General features: G+C 47.5%; 1 protein-coding gene and 1 long non-coding RNA gene across 5 annotated transcripts in view; one reads left to right on the top strand and one right to left on the bottom strand.

The window, feature by feature from the left end:
* The first annotated feature begins 14 nt into the window (after window positions 1-14).
* The window catches only part of grm6a (glutamate receptor, metabotropic 6a), a 19,666-nt gene continuing 324 nt past the window's right edge, over window positions 15-19,356 (top strand). Inside the window, exons 1-13 of one of the 2 annotated variants that reach the window (XM_078080946.1) lie at window positions 15-593; window positions 8,893-9,109; window positions 10,207-10,342; window positions 10,433-10,587; window positions 10,654-10,794; window positions 10,866-11,066; window positions 13,244-13,383; window positions 13,819-13,941; window positions 14,375-14,639; window positions 16,952-17,187; window positions 17,270-17,431; window positions 17,514-17,663; window positions 19,014-19,154. In XM_078080946.1, the coding sequence (XP_077937072.1) occupies window positions 51-593; window positions 8,893-9,109; window positions 10,207-10,342; window positions 10,433-10,587; window positions 10,654-10,794; window positions 10,866-11,066; window positions 13,244-13,383; window positions 13,819-13,941; window positions 14,375-14,639; window positions 16,952-17,187; window positions 17,270-17,431; window positions 17,514-17,663; window positions 19,014-19,154 (2,610 nt within the window). In that variant the 5' untranslated portion in view covers window positions 15-50. Of the gene's footprint in view, window positions 594-8,892; window positions 9,110-10,206; window positions 10,343-10,432; window positions 10,588-10,653; window positions 10,795-10,865; window positions 11,067-13,243; window positions 13,384-13,818; window positions 13,942-14,374; window positions 14,640-16,951; window positions 17,188-17,269; window positions 17,432-17,513; window positions 17,664-19,013 lie in introns of both variants that reach the window. The other variant, XM_078080940.1, reaches the window with a different exon arrangement.
* On the bottom strand, window positions 3,623-19,125 carry LOC120829748 (uncharacterized). Of its 3 annotated transcripts, XR_013450901.1 has the most exons (6): window positions 18,908-19,049; window positions 18,747-18,806; window positions 17,591-17,652; window positions 16,625-17,368; window positions 13,788-13,880; window positions 12,514-12,538 (listed from the first exon to the last, which is right to left on the bottom strand). It is a non-coding gene; the product is annotated as an uncharacterized LOC120829748 (long non-coding RNA). The 3 variants fall into 3 exon arrangements; XR_013450900.1 differs by lacking the exons at window positions 12,514-12,538; window positions 13,788-13,880 and adding an exon at window positions 3,623-3,926 and having other exon boundaries at window positions 16,629-17,368; window positions 18,908-19,125; XR_013450902.1 differs by lacking the exon at window positions 12,514-12,538 and having other exon boundaries at window positions 13,525-13,880; window positions 16,629-17,368.

Raw genomic sequence — 19,356 nt, 5'->3', positions numbered from 1 at the left:
TTCTCCTCAGGCGTCCACGGCAGGATGAAGCTTCTCACCTGAACCTCAGTATGACATCACCAGGCCACACCCCTTCCTCCTCCCCATTCTATTACCATCATATATTGTTCTGCATTAGATGGACACTCTATCTCTGGCTGTGGATTGCTGGACAGGTGGGCCAGGTGAGCTCCTCCCACCAGCACTTTCACCCCCACTCCATCAAGATCCCAGGGGACATCACTCTGGGGGGGCTCTTCCCCATCCACTCGCGTGGCCCCCATGGTCTGCCCTGTGGAGAGCTGAAGAAGGAGAAGGGCATCCACCGCATGGAGGCCATGTTATATGCTCTTGACCAGATCAACAGCGACCCGGAACTGCTGCCCAACATCACGCTGGGGGCCCGGATCTTGGACACCTGCTCCAGAGACACCTACGCCCTGGAGCAGTCCCTCACCTTCGTCCAGGCGCTGATCCAGAAGGACACGTCGGACATCCGCTGCTCCAACGGAGAGCCGCCCCTCATCCGCAGGCCAGAGAGGGTGGTGGGAGTCATCGGGGCTTCAGCCAGTTCCGTGTCCATCATGGTGGCCAACATCCTGAGGCTGTTTGAGGTAATAGTACACAGGATGATATACATGGATACACATCTGTTAATGTACAGGATAACGAGATGTAATAACATGCTGATAACAATGGTTCCTAAATGTTGTATGTATCTGCTGCTGCTCCATAATGTTCAAGCGGTTCATCTGGTTTATATGATCCATGTGGTTTATGTGGTCTACATGATTCATGTGGTTTATATGGTCCATGTGGTTTATGTGGTCCATGTGGTCCACGTGGTTTATGTGGTCTACATGATTCATGTGGTTCAGACTCTATGACGTCAGAGGAAGTAAATGAATGGTGATTAATCAGGATTAGAAGATCTTAACAGCGGTAGTCCTCTGCAGCGTAGATGTTGAGATTCCTCTGCACAGGTCTTCTGTTTGTTTTACTTCCAATGCAAAACGCTCCGTCTCATCTTCAGCAACCGTCTCGCTCTGGTCTGACTGAAGCTAGCGGCGGTTTCGTTTCCGGGGTCAACTTTGTTTACTTCTGGCACCCCCGGAAATCCGGAAGTAAATGAAGTTGCGTGAACTGCCTTCAATTATTTTATCGCCTTCATATCGGCTGCATTAATCGCATAGATTAACGCGTTAATGTTGACAGTTATTCTACATTAAAGCAATAAGGTACGAGAAGCCGTACTTTACCGTCCAATAACAGTTGGCGGGTGTTGTTAGGCAAATAGTGAGTAAATGGCTTCCTTTCAGCACAAAGTAGTTGTAGCCACCAAACGTTGTGTATCTCACTTCAGTAGTCTAGAGAAAAAATAGTCCCCGTACGTAAACAGCATCGGGTCATCTCGTTCATTCACATCGCTCAGGACGTCCACCTTAATTGTTCGGTTGCGAAAGCTCTCATTGATCATCTGTGGGGTTTCTGTCCGTCTTTAACCTGAACTACTGCCGGTTCCTCTGGACTGCGGGTCTGTCTCTGTCTCTCTAGGCGGGACGGCCACGCGCAGGCCTGGGTCCTCCCAGCTTTTCAATCTGTACAACTTACATCCTCTTTTTACAAAAACCTCTTCAACAGAAACAAAAAGCCAGTCCTACCTAAGTTAATGAGCCACCCCTAAGCCAGCCCTAACTATTCAACCTGAGCCGGTCCTAACTAAGTTATTGAGCCACCCCTAAGCCAGCTCTAACTATTCAACCTGAGCCGGTCCTAACTAAGTTACTGAGCCACCCCTAAGCCAGCCCTAACTATTCAACCAGAGCCAGTCCTAACTAAGTTACTGAGCCACCCCTAAGCCAGCTCTAACTATTCAACCTGAGCCGGTCCTAACTAAGTTACTGAGCCACCCCTAAGCCAGCCCTAACTATTCAACCAGAGCCAGTCCTAACTAAGTTACTGAGCCACCCCTAAGCCAGCCCTAACTATTCAACCTGAGCCAGTCCTACCTAAGTTACTGAGCCACCCCTAAGCCAGCCCTAACTATTCAACCTGAGCCAGTCCTAACTAAGTTACTGAGCCACCCCTAAGCCAGCCCTAACTATTCAACCTGAGCCAGTCCTACCTAAGTTACTGAGCCACCCCTAAGCCAGCCCTAACTATTCAACCAGAGCCAGTCCTAACTAAGTTACTGAGCCACCCCTAAGCCACCCCTAACTATTCAACCTGAGCCAGTCCTACCTAAGTTACTGAGCCACCCCTAAGCCAGCCCTAACTATTCAACCAGAGCCAGTCCTAACTAAGTTACTGAGCCACCCCTAAGCCAGCCCTAACTATTCAACCTGAGCCAGTCCTACCTAAGTTACTGAGCCACCCCTAAGCCAGCCCTAACTATTCAACCAGAGCCAGTCCTAACTAAGTTACTGAGCCACCCCTAAGCCAGCCCTAACTATTCAACCTGAGCCAGTCCTACCTAAGTTACTGAGCCACCCCTAAGCCAGCCCTAACTATTCAACCAGAGCCAGTCCTAACTAAGTTACTGAGCCACCCCTAAGCCAGCCCTAACTATTCAACCTGAGCCAGTCCTACCTAAGTTACTCAGCCACCCCTAAGCCAGCCCTAACTATTCAACCAGAGCCAGTCCTAACTAAGTTACTGAGCCACCCCTAAGCCAGCCCTAACTATTCAACCTGAGCCGGTCCTAACTAAGTTATTGAGCCACCCCTAAGCCAGCTCTAACTATTCAACCAGAGCCAGTCCTAACTAAGTTACTGAGCCACCCCTAAGCCAGCCCTAACTATTCAACCTGAGCCAGTCCTACCTAAGTTACTGAGCCACCCCTAAGCCAGCCCTAACTATTCAACCAGAGCCAGTCCTAACTAAGTTACTGAGCCACCCCTAAGCCAGCCCTAACTATTCAACCAGAGCCAGTCCTAACTAAGTTACTGAGCCACCCCTAAGCCAGCCCTAACTATTCAACCTGAGCCAGTCCTAACTATTCAACCTGAGCCGGTCCTAACTATTCAACCTGAGCCGGTCCTAACTATTCAACCTGAGCCAGCCCTAACTATTCAACCTGAGCCGGTCCTAACTAAGTTACTAAGCCAGCCCTAACTATTCAACCTGAGCCGGTCCTAACTATTCAACCTGAGCCAGCCCTAACTATTCAACCTGAGCCGGTCCTAACTAAGTTACTAAGCCAGCCCTAACTATTCAACCTGAGCCGGTACAGTCAGGAATCATCACCATAGTTTATGGCACCTCAGAGTTCAGTCACGATGATGAATGCTTTTGTTATTTTGAACAAAGAGCTGATGTTCATATTCACTCCACTAAAGCTGCTCTGGCATAACGAGGTCTTCTTTTAGGAACTCGTTAATGTAACGTCCTCCATTAATCTGCACACACACACACACACACACACACACACACACACACACACACACGTCGTTGTGTGTTAATGTGATTGGAGCTGTGACACATATTCAGCAGGTTTTACACAACACTCCTGTAATCCTGTGTGTTTGTGTGTAGATGTGTGTGTATTTATATGTTAATTCAACATTGAGTTCTGAACCAGGAACATCTCACCTCTTCATTGAAGTGAACATGTAACAGGACTCGACAGCAGGCAGACTTGGATATTATGCAAGTAATAGTTTTAATAAAACCAATTGAAGAAAACCAACAACAGATAATCAAGCTTCCCACGATGCGTTTGCACAACTAAACTAGACTTTGACAATCGGACCGGGCCGCTATCAGACTTTTCCCCCTGGAGAACACGTCTGTCCTCTGACGTCTTCCCTGCTTGTCCTTTCTTTCCTTGATGAGGAGATGAGGTCCAGGTCTGTCCCCCCTGGTGGAGTCTGGACGCCTTCTGGCTGGAACATATAGTCCTCCTGCCCTTCAGCCCCTTCAGCCCCTTACGATCCACATGATTCCATCTTGAAATAAAAAATACACCTCAGTTAGCTTTTACAATGGAAAGTCGCTATGGACTCACGTTTAGTAAGATGTGAATGATTCGGCAACGGGGTAAGTACGCATTCTTTGGAGGGGTTTTGTACCCCCCAATGTTGAGTAAAAAATACCCCCCCCCTCAATATACAGCAGAAAATATGTCAAATCTACGTTGTCCTTTTATGAACCCTGTCAATGGATCCGTCTCACGGCTCCTTAGTGGGACACAAGCGTGGTCCTCCGCTACAAACTGGACGAACTTCAGCTGCTGGTGAGGAGAGACCGAGACATTTCTACGTCCCCCGTTTTGTCCCTCACGGAGACGTGGCTCCAGTTGGCGACACGGAGCTCTCCGGCACGGCGAAGGGTGGAGGAATCTGCTTCTACTCCAACAGCAGCTGGTGCAACAGATTTGTGGTTATTCATCATCAACTATAAACCCTTTTACTCCCCGTGAGTTCGCTTCATCCGTCCCGTCGGTGTACAACGTGCACGAGGCCCCGCGGCGACCTGAGGCGTGTGGAGCGAACCGACCGACTCCTTCAGTCCGTTAACAAAGGAAAGTACAGAACCGTGTTCCAGCGCACCATCCCCCCCTGAAATGAACAAACGACCCAGAAACAGATTTGTTCGTTTTACTGAACGAGATTCAAAGAACGGAGCCAGTAAAGCGACCCGGTCTCCCCACCAGCAGAAACCACCCTGTGGTCTCTGGCAGGCGCTGTTTCAGACACGTGAGATGAATGTGAGTAGGTCACGTTAGTTTTAATTGGTTTTGTAGCCTTGAAATCTCAAACTATTACGTTATTCCAGCGAAACCTTCTTATTTATTCTATAAAAACGTAATATATTTAGTTGTTTTAACATAACAAAGTTGACAAAATGTGAACAACGTGGCAATTCCATTTCTTAGAGTGTATACAAAATTAAATTAAATGAACCGTTATGGCAGAAACCGACGGTGCCCCCTGCGAGGCTACAAGCCCGACGAAGTATCACACAAGGTAAATGTGTTTAAATGTAGGGTTTTATTTTAAATGCCTCATCACTCACATGTCTGCTTGAGGAGGCTTCATGATGATCATCATCCAATGAGAACAAAGATCTCAACAAGCCCAAAGCATCAGATTGATACGAACGAATCTATGTATCATCTTATGTATCATATGTGTGTAGACGACCACATAGAACTAGTTTATTACATGTGATCGTTAAATATACTGTTGATAATCAGACATTTGATCAATTGAAGCAGTGAAATGTGGAACATCCAGAAGTTTATTAAGAGACAAATAAACCAACAGAACTTTACGAAGAGCACGACATGCAGCGGCTTTCCAGATGTTCTCTGCATCGCAACACCGTACAGACAGTATGAGAGACAGTATGAGAGACAGTGTGAGAGACAGTGTGAGAGACAGTGTGTGAGACAGTGTGAGACACAGTGTGTGAGACAGTGTGTGAGACAGTGTTTGAGAGACAGTGTGTGAGACAGTGTGAGACACAGTGTGTGAGACACAGTGTGTGAGACAGTGTGTGAGACACAGTGTGTGAGACAGTGTGTGAGACAGTGTGAGACAGTGTTTGAGAGACAGTGTGTGAGACAGTGTGAGACACAGTGTGTGAGACAGTGTGAGACACAGTGTGTGAGACAGTGTGAGAGACAGTGTGTGAGACAGTGTGAGACAGTGTGGGAGACAGTGTGTGAGATACAGTGTGTGAGACAGTGTGTGAGACAGTGTGTGAGACAGTGTGAGACACAGTGTGTGAGACAGTGTGTGAGACAGTGTGAGACAGTGTGTGAGACAGTGTGAGACACAGTGTGTGAGACACAGTGTGTGAGACAGTGTGTGAGACACAGTGTGTGAGACAGTGTGTGAGACAGTGTGAGACAGTGTTTGAGAGACAGTGTGTGAGACAGTGTGAGACACAGTGTGTGAGACAGTGTGAGACACAGTGTGTGAGACAGTGTGAGAGACAGTGTGTGAGACAGTGTGAGACAGTGTGGGAGACAGTGTGTGAGATACAGTGTGTGAGACAGTGTGTGAGACAGTGTGTGAGACAGTGTGAGACACAGTGTGTGAGACAGTGTGTGAGACAGTGTGAGACAGTGTTTGAGAGACAGTGTGTGAGACAGTGTGAGAGACAGTGTGTGAGACAGTGTGAGAGACAGTGTGTGAGACAGTGTGGGAGACAGTGTGTGAGACAGTGTGAGAGACAGTGTGAGATACAGTGTGTGAGACAGTGTTTGAGAGACAGTGTGTGAGACAGTGTGAGACACAGTGTGTGAGACAGTGTGTGAGACAGTGTGAGACAGTGTTTGAGAGACAGTGTGTGAGACAGTGTGAGAGACAGTGTGTGAGACAGTGTGAGACACAGTGTGTGAGACAGTGTGAGAGACAGTGTGTGAGACAGTGTGAGACAGTGTGGGAGACAGTGTGTGAGACAGTGTGAGAGACAGTGTGAGAGACAGTGTGAGATACAGTGTGTGAGACAGTGTGAGAGACAGTGTGAGAGACAGTGTGTGAGACAGTGTGTGAGACAGTGTGAGACACAGTGTGTGAGACAGTGTGTGAGACAGTGTGAGACAGTGTTTGAGAGACAGTGTGTGAGACAGTGTGAGAGACAGTGTGTGAGACAGTGTGAGACACAGTGTGTGAGACAGTGTGAGAGACAGTGTGTGAGACAGTGTGAGACAGTGTGAGACACAGTGTGTGAGACAGTGTGAGAGACAGTGTGAGAGACAGTGTGTGAGACAGTGTGAGAGACAGTGTGTGAGACAGTGTGAGACACAGTGTGTGAGACAGTGTGTGAGACAGTGTGAGACAGTGTTTGAGAGACAGTGTGAGAGACAGTGTGTGAGACAGTGTGAGACACAGTGTGTGAGACAGTGTGAGAGACAGTGTGTGAGACAGTGTGAGACAGTGTGAGACACAGTGTGTGAGACAGTGTGAGACACAGTGTGTGAGACAGTGTTTGAGAGACAGTGTGAGAGACAGTGTGTGAGACAGTGTGAGACACAGTGTGTGAGACAGTGTGAGAGACAGTGTGTGAGACAGTGTGAGACAGTGTGAGACACAGTGTGAGACAGTGTGAGACACAGTGTGTGAGACAGTGTGAGAGACAGTGTGAGAGACAGTGTGTGAGACAGTGTGAGAGACAGTGTGTGAGACACAGTGTGTGAGACAGTGTGAGACACAGTGTGTGAGACAGTGTGAGAGACAGTGTGTGAGACAGTGTTTGAGAGACAGTGTGAGAGACAGTGTGAGACACAGTGTGTGAGACAGTGTGAGAGACAGTGTGTGAGACAGTGTGAGACAGTGTGAGACACAGTGTGTGAGACAGTGTGAGAGACAGTGTGAGAGACAGTGTGTGAGACAGTGTGAGAGACAGTGTGTGAGACAGTGTGAGACACAGTGTGTGAGACAGTGTGAGACACAGTGTGTGAGACAGTGTGAGAGACAGTGTGTGAGACAGTGTGTGAGACAGTGTGAGAGACAGTGTGAGAGACAGTGTGAGACACAGTGTGTGAGACAGTGTGTGAGACAGTGTGAGACAGTGTGAGACACAGTGTGTGAGACAGTGTGAGAGACGGTGTGAGAGACAGTGTGTGAGACAGTGTGAGAGACAGTGTGTGAGACAGTGTGAGACACAGTGTGTGAGACAGTGTGTGAGACAGTGTGAGACAGTGTTTGAGAGACAGTGTGAGAGACAGTGTGAGACACAGTGTGTGAGACAGTGTGTGAGACAGTGTGAGACAGTGTTTGAGAGACAGTGTGAGAGACAGTGTGTGAGACAGTGTGAGACACAGTGTGTGAGACAGTGTGAGAGACAGTGTGTGAGACAGTGTGAGACAGTGTGAGACACAGTGTGTGAGACAGTGTGAGAGACAGTGTGAGAGACAGTGTGTGAGACAGTGTGAGACAGTGTTTGAGAGACAGTGTGTGAGACAGTGTGAGACACAGTGTGTGAGACAGTGTGAGAGACAGTGTGTGAGACAGTGTGAGACAGTGTGGGAGACAGTGTGAGACAGTATGTGAGACAGTGTGAGACAGTATGTGAGACAGTGTGAGACAGTGTGTGAGACAGTGTGTGGGACAGTGTGAGACAGTATGTGAGACAGTGTGAGACAGTATGTGAGACAGTGTGAGACACAGTGTGTGAGACACAGTGTGTGAGACAGTGTGAGACACAGTGTGTGAGACACAGTGTGTGAGACAGTGTGTGAGACAGTGTGAGACACAGTGTGTGAGACACAGTGTGTGAGACAGTGTGAGAGACAGTGTGAGAGACACAGTGTGAGACACAGTGTGAGACAGTGTGAGACAGTGTGTGAGACAGTGTGTGGGACTGTATGTGAGACAGTGTGAGACAGTATGTGAGACAGTGTGAGACAGTATGTGAGACAGTGTGAGACAGTGTGTGAGACAGTGTGTGGGACTGTATGTGAGACAGTGTGTGAGACAGTGTGAGACAGTGTGAGACAGTGTGTGAGACAGTAGATGTGTGCTGTTCATCATGTAACGTTGTCGTCTTGTAAATAAATGATTTCTTGTCTTCAGCATCGATGAGCTCGTACAGGAAGTGATGTCATAACGTCTTTGTGATGATGCTAACTCAGTTAGCCACATACGAGGAACGAGGCCCTGATCTCAGGTCTAAGGTTAACTACAGCATCTCCGGATCCCTCAGAACAGTTTATTCTAATAATAATAATGCGGGTGGAGGTTTGGGGAGTAGATAGGGAGGTGCATATCTACATCCTACATTTTATTACATTATTATACATTTGTATAATGTATTGATTTAATGATCAATTTATAATATTTTATACTTTATTGATTTCATTTACTTCAACAAATGCTGTCACCTGCTCGTTTCAGGTTTTGTGTTTTGTATTTTGCCAAAAAGCAACTGTATCAACTATAGTGATTTTGATCATTGACCCAGATCCCCCAGGTGAGCTATGCGTCAACGGCTCCGGAGCTCAGCGATAATAACCGCTACGACTTCTTCTCCCGGGTGGTTCCTCCGGACTCGTACCAGGCTCAGGCCATGCTGGACATCGTCAGAGCTCTGGGGTGGAACTACGTGTCCACGTTGGCCTCAGAGGGGAACTACGGGGAGAGCGGAGTGGAGGCCTTCATGCAGATCTCCAGAGAGGCTGGTAGATCACCTTAATACTGAGGGCACTCATAAGACCGCTATGTATTCCATTCCATTCCATTCCATGTCATTTAGCTGATGCTTTTAACCAAAGTGACTCACAATAAGTGCATTTAAAAATTTAAAATAAAGTGCACCAGCGAACAGAAAGTGACTGGTGGAATGTCAGTGGACCGGGAAACATTTATTGCCACGTCTGACATATTATGGCGATAAAGGTTTCCTGATTTCACAAACTCAGGACACAAACTCAGAAGAACAAGAAACCGAAAAGAACAATTTCATCAAATAAGCCAGTTTACAACTTGCTGTAGATAAGAACCATTATAAGTCCAATGTAAGTGCTCCAGTTAGTGTGTTAGTGGAGGTAGAGTCTGAAGAGGTGTGTCTTTAGTCTGAAGATGTGAAGGCTCTCTGTGGTCCTGATGTCTTCAGAGACCTCCTTCCACCATTTAGGAGCAGGACAGCAAAGAGTGGAGATCTAGTGGAGTGTTTTGTTCTCAGTGAGGAGGAACAAGCAGTTTATCACATGCAGAGCGGAGAGTGCGGGTCGGGATGTCGGGTTGGACCAGGTCCTGGATGTAAGCTGGACCCCATCCATTCACAGCACGGTACCTGAGCACCATGTTTAGAACTGGATGAGCCACCGGTACCAGTGAAGAGAGCGGAGGAGTGGCGGAGTGAGGGAGAACTTAGGAAGGTTAAAGACCAGTGGAGCTGCTGCATTCTGGATGAGCTGCAGAGGTGGAATGGTGGTAGCAGGAGACCTGCAGGAGGGAGTTACAGTAGTCCAGGAGGGAGACGACAAGAGCCTGAATCAGTACCTTCTGAGTGAGAAGAGGACGTGTTCTCCTCATGTTGTAGAGCGAGTATCTACAGGATGGTGTTGTCAGTGATGTTGGAGTCAGGGAGAGTCGGCTGTCGACGTCACGCCGAGGTTCCTGCAGTCAAAGTGGGCGTTAACACGGAGTCTCAAAGTTAACAGTCAGCTTTCTGTCTCAAGTTAAACCTGTCTGTCTCACGGCAAACATGTCTGTCTTACACTAAACCTGTCCTGTAGTAAACCTGTCTCACGTTAAACCTGCCTGTTTCTGTCAGGTGGGGTGTGTATCGCTCAGTCGGTGAAGATTCCTCGCGAGCCGACAACTGTAGAGTTTGATAAGATCATAAAACGTCTGATGGAGACGAGTAACGCCAGAGGAGTGATCATTTTTGCCAACGAGGATGACATAAAGTAAAAACAAAGCCAATATAACATCATCACATTCAGTCCAAACCAGGCCAGAATCATGTGACTCAGACAACTCGTCTCTCTCCCTGGTAGGTGCGTCCTTGAGGCAGCGAAGCGTGCTAACTTGACGGGTCACTTCCTGTTTGTGGGGTCGGACAGTTGGGGCGCGAAAGGTTCCCCAATCACCGAGCTAGAGGATGTTGCCGAGGGCGCTGTGACGATCCTGCCCAAACGAGCTTCAATAGACGGTAAAGATAATCCTAAAAACATGGCGGGATGAAAGAGACTGAACCTGACTGTGTGTTTGTGCGCAGGGTTTGATCAGTACTTTGTGTCTCGTTCTCTGGAGAACAACCGGAGGAACATCTGGTTCAATGAATTCTGGGAGGACGACTTCAGGTGTAAACTGACCCGTCCTGGAATCAAAGTGGACCCCGAGAAGAAGAAGTGCACAGGTAGGACCTGAGGAGGCGGCCCCTGACGGTGGAACCCCTGTCGTCCTTTCACCATACGTTTGTTCTTGCAGGTGAGGAACGGATCGGTCAGGACTCTGCCTACGAGCAGGAGGGGAAGGTCCAGTTTGTGATTGATGCGGTCTACGCCGTGGCCTACGCGCTGCACAGCATGCACCTGGACCTGTGTCGCAGCAGCGCCGGAGTTTGCAGTGACATGGACCCGGTGGAGGGGCGTCTGCTGCTGGACTACATCAGAGCCGTCAATTTCAATGGTGAGAACACACAGGATGTGATGGAGGGAGAGGAACCGGATTTGCATCGCATGCAAGCGATGGTATTTCGGCCATAAGTAGAAGACAACCACATCCCTTTAATGAATTATCCAACTACCTTCAAACATGAATCACCAACGTCTTCAGAAGCTGGCTGGAAGGCAGCAGATGAGCAAGCATGATCAGGCACGTCGCATTTCTTTAAGAAAATGTAAATATTCTAGTTTGCCGGACTGTCCCGGGGATGTTGAGATCAGATGAGGCATCCCGCCTTGGAGCCCAGACACTGGTGGTGGTGGTGAATAAATTTGCTGCCATGCTACGATACACCAAGCTTTGCTTCTGATGGAGGTGTTGGAGGGCTCATCTGGTGCACCCTGAAGTGACAGCTGACAGCAGTAGAGAGGGGAGCAGGTTTTAAAGTTTGACAGCAGCGACGTAATTGGTAATTGGTTCACCAAAACGGTGCCCGTGTCTGGTTTGTTAGTTCTAAACGAGCCCGCCCCCAATCAACTGACAGCTTACAGTGATAGTGAGGCAACCTGCGGCTTCTCTTGCTGACGGAATTTACGCCTAAGCTGGATTTTGTCTGTAACAGCTGCTCCTTCTCACACCTTTTCTCTGATGAAAACCTGGTTCAGCTTCATCTGGATTCCACACCACATCAGGTTCAGGTGCAGCTCCACCCGGTTGCAAACCACCTGGTTCAGCTTCATCTTGTACCAAACCCCCCCCTTTATCTGGTTCCACACCACCAGGTTCAGCTTCACCTGGCCTCATTCCACCTGGTTGAGCTTCAGCTTCATCTGGTCTCAAACCATCTGGTTCAGGTGAAGCTGGCTAATCTGGTTCAGCTCATTACAGGTCATTTAGCAGACGCTTTTATCCAAAGCGACTTACATTACACTTTAAACCAATGGCTTTTTCACATTTTTGCCCGGGGAGCAATTAGGGGTTAGGTGTCTTGCTCAGGGACACTTCGACATGGAACACGGGGCAGCCTGGAATTGAACCACTAACCTTGTGCTTCCCAGCACACCTTCTCTAACCCCTGCGCCACGACGACCCTTGCTCATCTGGTCCGACACCATCTGGGTCACCTTCATCTGCTCCCTGTTAAGGAGCTGGGGCCACAAGGGCCTGGACTCAAAAGCAGACTCAAGGCGAGGTAGTCTGGGTCAAAAAACAATGTCTTTACTTCAGACAGGGGTTCGGTTCATCGGTAGTCAGACAGAGCAGACGGATTAATCCAAAATGGTGGGCAAAGATTCACAGGTAGACAGAAACAGGTCGAAACACGGGAAGGCAAACTCCTGTAACTCGCTGGTAAACTCATGAAAACAATAGCGACAAACTGGCACAAAACAAGCAGTCGACACAGACTAAATACACAGGTGAACGAGATACAGGTGGAAACCATAAGGGCGGGGCTTACAATCACTGAGGCCGACGGCACACAAGGAGGGAGGTGTCTGAAACGAGAGGCAGGGTGAATGACAGGAAACACAACAGAAAACAGTGACCTAACACCCCAGTCTGGGTGTTACACTCAGCGTCAAGTGTATTCCTCTGTGTCAATAATTAAAGTGTGCATAAAGAAGATATTTTGTTTCTATCCAACTGTTTATTTATGTATTTATTCATGTGTTTTATTAAATGTAGAAAGGTAGAAAAGTGGGTGGAACCACGTATAGTATGATAAACTGAGAAAACCAGTGGTAGAAACACTGGTAGAGGGTTAGGGTAGACACAGGAAGAATCCTTAAGTGGAAACACTTGTAAAACACGGGTAGAAACATTGGTAGAAACATAGGTAGAGAAACACTGGTAGAAACACTAGTAGAACCAAAGGCGGAAACACCGGTAGAAACACTAGTAGAACCAACCAGTGGAAACACTGGTAGAAACACCGGTAGAAACACTAGTAGAACCAACCAGTGGAAACACTGGTAGAAACACTAGTAGAACCAAAGGCGGAAACACCGGTAGAAACACTAGTAGAACCAACCAGTGGAAACACTGGTAGAAACAACGGTAGAAACACCAGTAGAACAACCAGTGGAAACACTGGAAAAACACTAATAGAAACACTGGTAGAACCACAGGTAGAAACACTTGTAGAACCAAAGCTGGGCGGCTTCCTCTCCGACCGATCTCATTCTGTTCGCATGCCACAGGAAGTGCAGGTACCAGTGTTTTGTTCAATGAGAACGGGGATGCTCCTGGACGTTATGACATCTTCCAGTTCCAGATGACCAATCACAGCCATCCTGGTTACCACGTCATTGGCCAGTGGACCAACAACCTGAAACTCAATGTAAGAAACTGATTGGACCGACTTCTCTCTCTCCTACTACGTGTCTCTCTACTTGTCTCTCTCCATGAACCCGTCTTTCTCTCTGTACCGGTGTCCCTCTCTCTCTCTCTCCCTCTCTCTGTACCTGTTTCTATCTAGAATTGAAAGAAAAGAAATGAAGTATATTCTCTTAATGCCTGTGGGAACATTGTTCTCTGCATTTAACCCATCCCACAGAGTGGGGGCAGTGTGCTGCCGTAAAGGTGCCCGGCAGTTAGGGTTGAGTGTCTCGGTCAGGGACACGGGACATGGAGCAGCTAGGGCTCAAACCATCAACCCTGCGGGTACCGGCGCTACCCGCGTCTCTCTCGATGTAGCTTTCTGTTTGTCTGTACCTATCGGCCTCTCTACCTGTGTCTATCTACCTGTCTGTCTCTCTTTCTCTCTGTCCGTCAGTTGGATGAGATGCAGTGGTCTGGAGGAGATAAGTCCGTTCCGGACTCCATCTGTAGTTTTCCCTGTAACCCCGGGGAGAGAAAGAAGATGGTGAAAGGAGTTCCATGCTGCTGGCACTGTGAGGTAAACCCACAACCACTCATTGAGATTCCCTCTAAAGTACACATGAATATGTTTATGTGATCTTACAATAGTGGTGAATTATAAACATCTCCAGATGGAGATGTTCCTTCTCCATCATCCATTTACAGTGCACCCTGAAGGGGGCGCTGAGGGTCTTTAGAGAATCATGTTCCAATCTTCGTTTCATTGTATATCTTCATTATTGGCAGACAGAGAACCAGAGGGCTAATGTTCCAGAGACATTGTGGTTTAAACCCCTTTAGTTTGTCAATATGTCCTCCTGGTCCACTAGGCTGTAGCTGATTGACTAGCAGCTACACGTCTCTCTCTCAACAAGTCAGAGAGACGACTTGTCCCAGTGTCTTTGTCTGTCTTTTTAATGTCTTGCTTGATTTAATACATATGATAAGATAACTCACTGATCTGTCTGCAGCTCTGTGATGGGTATCAGTACCAATTGGATGAGTTTACCTGTGAGACCTGTCCATCAAACATGCGTCCCGCCCCCAACAGAACCACTTGTTGTCCGACTCCAATCATCAAACTGGAGTGGAACTCTCCCTGGGCCCTAGTACCTGCTTCTCTTGCTCTACTAGGCATCGTAGCAACGAGTGCTGTGGTGATCACCTTCATCCGCTTCAATGACACACCCATCGTCAGGGCATCAGGGAGGGAGCTCAGCTACGTACTGCTGACAGGTGGGTACTACTACCGACGAGTACTGCTGACAGGTGGGTACTACTACCGACGAGTACTGCTGACAGGTGGGTACTACTACCGACGAGTACTGCTGAAAGGTGGGTACTACTACCGACGAGTACTGCTGACAGGTGGGTACTACTACCGACGAGTACTGCTGACAGGTGGGTACTACTATCGACGAGTGTTGCTGACAGGTGGGTACTACTACCGACGAGTACTGCTGACAGGTAGGTACTACTACCGACGAGTACTGCTGACAGGTGGGTACTACTACCGACTTTACTACTGACAGGTGGGTACTACTACCGACGAGTACTGCTGACAGGTGGGTACTACTACCGACGAGTACTGCTGACAGGTGGGTACTACTACCGACGAGTACTGCTGACAGGTGGGTACTACTACCGACTTTACTGCTGACAGGAGTCACAGCTGACAGTGGTGTTGAGTATGAGGGGGGTGGGGGCTCCTCCTGAAGTCCACTGTCATCTTCAGAGTTCTGAGTGTAAACAGCTCCAGGGCATTGGTGCAGTCCCACGTGGACTGCATCCTTTAGAGAGGAGAGCAGCTAGTTGTTGGTTCTCCAGCTTCCTGTAGGCCTTCTCTTTGGCCCGAAGTCCTTCTGATTGTTGCTGTATGTGCAGAAGGCTTTAGTCTGCACACACTGTCCTCACAGACACACACGTGCTGCAGCATTCTGGATCAACTGGAGAGGCTTCAGAGACGTATAATAAAGAATCGCATATCTAGTCTAGAAGTAACAAACGCATGAACTTGTTTTTCTGCATCACTTTGTGACAGCAAGTTAATTTTTGATATATTACGTAGATGAAAAAAGTTCTTGAGGTCTGCTGAACATTGAAGGACACATCCTGGTATTTACAGTGCTGCTGGACACCAGAGAAACTACATCACCAGACAGCTGACTGCAGAGTCATTATTCAATGAGAGAAACATAATGTATAAATACAATACAATGTCCATATCAATTTTATGGACTCAAAAGGTTCTCCTGATGGTCCCACCCCACCAAAGATTGCTGGTTCAATAGAATATAGAATAGAAGGTCTGGGGTCCGTTTCAAGTAGGAGGTTTAACAAACTCTGAGTTTTGGGTTTCAGAACAGCTGTTTGGAGTTGGTTCAATCAACTCGGAGTGGGTTGAATCAGCACCATCACAGTATGAAGGCTGTTACCATGGCAACCACCACAAACAATATATTCACCTGCAAATATAAATGCAAGCGTACGAGTATGAACCCGTAATTAGAAAGAAAAGCAACACGCTACTGCAGCAAAAGACAGAGAAACGGCTTATGTTCCAATATAGTGTTAATATTTAATGTACACACTAATCATAATCCATACGTTTGACTAATTCCCAGTTTTTACACTGTTTGGTAGAATACACTACACACAGGCTGGAAATACACACACATGCTCATATTTAGAATAATATCGCTGGTATAAGCTGGTTCGATGGTGTTGGACCTGTAATGTGTTTCCTTCAGGTGCGTCCTGCTGAACTCCTCTTTAACGTCTCACTGGTTTGTGTCCAACAAAAAGGTTTAAAAGACGTTTCTCACGGCTCTGCATGCAGCAGCTTTACTGATATTCTAATGTTGTAAAGGAAAACACGTGATACTACACAAAGAATGTGCTCGTATGTGAGAGCACGTCCACCATGGGGACGTTACTTCTATGAGGACGGCTGAGGTCATGGACATATTTGATGGACAGTGAATAAAAACGATAGCGTTCAAACAAGTAGTCATCCGCGTAGTCAGAGGTGTTTTGTTCTACAGTCTTAATACAGATGGTAGAGGACGGATGACCAAGGGACAGAAAAAGATCCCTATTAAACATATTGTTTGATTCAGTGTGTCTCGGTTAAATCAAAGTTACCTGGTCTACGAAACACAGAGTAATGTTGCAGTGAGCTTTGTGCCAGGGACCCTACTGGTAAAGGAAAGGATACATACTCACGGCATGGCAGGGTCAGTTTCAGCCCAAAGTATTCCTGGAGGACCAGATGTCTGGATGAGGTGAACAAAGCTGTTTTGTGGATCCAGGGCTCTGCTCACTAGAACCCTCCTGGTCACTGATGGGCAGGATGTGGCCATGCTTGGAGGTTCCAAGAAGAGGTGAGGTGATGGTAGTGAGAACTCCCTCAATTCTGGTGGTGAAGGTGATTTGGGCATCGGGGCAGTTCCAGGCTGCAAGCTTGTCTTTGATGGAATCAGTGTTCATCTCCCCCCAGGAGAATAAATCCCAGCCGTGAGGCTGACTACCTGCCCCCCTCTCTGCAGGGATCTTCCTGATCTACCTGATCACTTTCCTGATGATCGCGGAGCCCGGTGCGGTGGCTTGTGCGTTCCGTCGCCTCCTGTTGGGCCTCGGCATGGCCATTACCTACTCTGCCATGTTGACCAAAACCAACCGCATCTACCGCATCTTCGAACAGGGAAAGAGGTCGGTGACCCCACCCAAGTTCATCAGCCCCACCTCACAGCTCATCATTACCTTCATCCTCATCTCAGTCCAGGTGAGAACACGGGTCTCAGACTACCGTCTGTCCCACAGCTTGTGACATGGCCCTGCTTCATCCGTCAACACTCGTCTTTCAGGTCCTCGGGGTGTTTGTGTGGTTCGGCGTCGTCCCTCCTCACACCATCATCGACTACGAGGAGCTCCGCCCCCCCAACCCGGATCTGGCCCGAGGCATTCTGAAATGTGACATGTCTGACCTGTCAATCATCTGTTGCCTCAGCTACAGTATCGTACTTATGGTAAGGTGTTAGGTAAGGTGAGCGTTGTAAAAAGCCTGTCCTGGCTTTGTTGCTAGGTAACATGTGCTATTTTTGTTGCTAGGTGACGTGCACGGTGTACGCTGTGAAAAGTCGAGGTGTTCCGGAGACGTTTAACGAGGCCAAGCCAATTGGATTCACCATGTACACCACTTGCGTCATCTGGATGGCCTTTGTACCAATCTTTTTTGGTACTGCAAAGTCTACGGAGAAGGTAAGACAAATGTACTCAAATGAACAGGATCAATTCAGAGATTGCCATCATTACTGCCCACTGCCTTCACCTTTGATTTACTGGTTCCTATACTGGATATATTTATATATATATATATATATATATATATATATATATATATATATGTGTATGTAATCATGTACTCATGTAGTCATTACTGCACATTGACATCCACAGGCTGTTATAGTTAACCAGGAAGGTCAGAACAAGGTCTTTGATGCATCCGTGAGGTCAGTGGACAAGTTAAAATCCAGTTCAGACCTCCGCAGAAAGAACAGAAAATGAATATGCAGGTACTTTCAGTATAAAGCTCCAGAGAAGCCAATTGAAATTTTGAATTGAGGAAGTTCTGTTTCCTCTGAGAGGAGGTGGAAGCTGTGCGAGAGATGTTTTTAGTGTCTGTAGGTTATCATGAGTTCAGGGAGGGACGAGGCTGATAAACCAGGGAGTCATTTCCAGGCAAACAGGAGGATTATACAGATTATTAACCAACACGTTTCTAAGAGCTCCACTAAACTCAAACAGAGACAATAAAAGCCAGAAACAGATTGAAAACAAAAGAGCCGGCTGGTTTAACGTTGAGGAAACATCGATGGATTCAGAGCGGACCATCTTCACACGTGAATCCATAACTCAAATTTGCTGTTGTTTCCCTCTTTCCTTCCCTCCTTGCTTCCTTCCTTGAAGGAGAAGCAGAAGGAACCTGAGATTGATAGTGTGTGTTTGCAAGATTAAACTAAAGACGTGACAATTAAAAGAATTGCTCGTCCTCTTCTCATTTGTCCTCTTCTTGTCTCACTGAAGTAGTAGACTGACTTCAGTAGAAGATGGTCCAGAAAACCCACAGTGAATAATGTGTGTTTCTTCATCACCAGATGAATTCCCTGCCTACTCACACGCAGACATTTTTAAAAACATTATGAGATGAAGATTTCTCTAACTTGTAGATGTCCATTATTTCTTAGTTCAGGAAATATTCGCTAGAAACATCAACCGCGGTGGACAAACTACCACTCCTTGTTTCACTGCAGATGTCTTCTGGGTCCCGTAGGGGGTTCTTACGTCGTTGAAGAGGTCTTCTGGGTCCTGTAGGTGGCTCTTGTGTAGACATGCTTGCTGACGCTTGGGAAATATGCCAAAAGAGACGAGCACACGTGGTTAGGAGAGAATACGGTCAATATTCAGAAAAAAAAGTCCATTCTTTCTGTGGTGCGGCCTGGTACCAGATGGTGGTTGGTGACTTCTTCTGTAGGTGGTTCTGGTGTCATTGAAGAAGTGCTCCTGCTGGTGAGGTTCTTTCTCAATAAATGTCTCTTCGCCTCTCTACAGATGTTCATCCAGACTGCCACGCTGACCATCTCCATGTCTCTCAGTGCGTTTGTCTCTCTCGGGATGCTCTACATGCCGAAGGTCTACGTCATCATTTGTCACCCTGAACAGAACGTGCAGAAGAGGAAGAGGAGCTTCAAGGTCCAAACACGACTTACTGTGATCTCTGATAGTTGGATGTCTGATAGTTGGATGACTGATAGTTGGATGTCTGATAGTTGGATGTCTGATAGTTGGATGTCTGATAGTTGGATGACTGATAGTTGGATGACTGATAGTTGGATGTCTGATAGTTGGATTTCTGGTAGTTGGATGACTGGTAGTTGGATGACTGGTAGTTGGA

The sequence above is a fragment of the Gasterosteus aculeatus genome, chromosome 2, assembly GCF_964276395.1.
Source record: "Gasterosteus aculeatus chromosome 2, fGasAcu3.hap1.1, whole genome shotgun sequence".
Taxonomy (NCBI): Eukaryota; Metazoa; Chordata; class Actinopteri; order Perciformes; family Gasterosteidae; genus Gasterosteus; species Gasterosteus aculeatus.
Note: the sequence above shows the minus strand (reverse complement) of the source record. Positions and strands in the feature narration are given on the sequence as shown.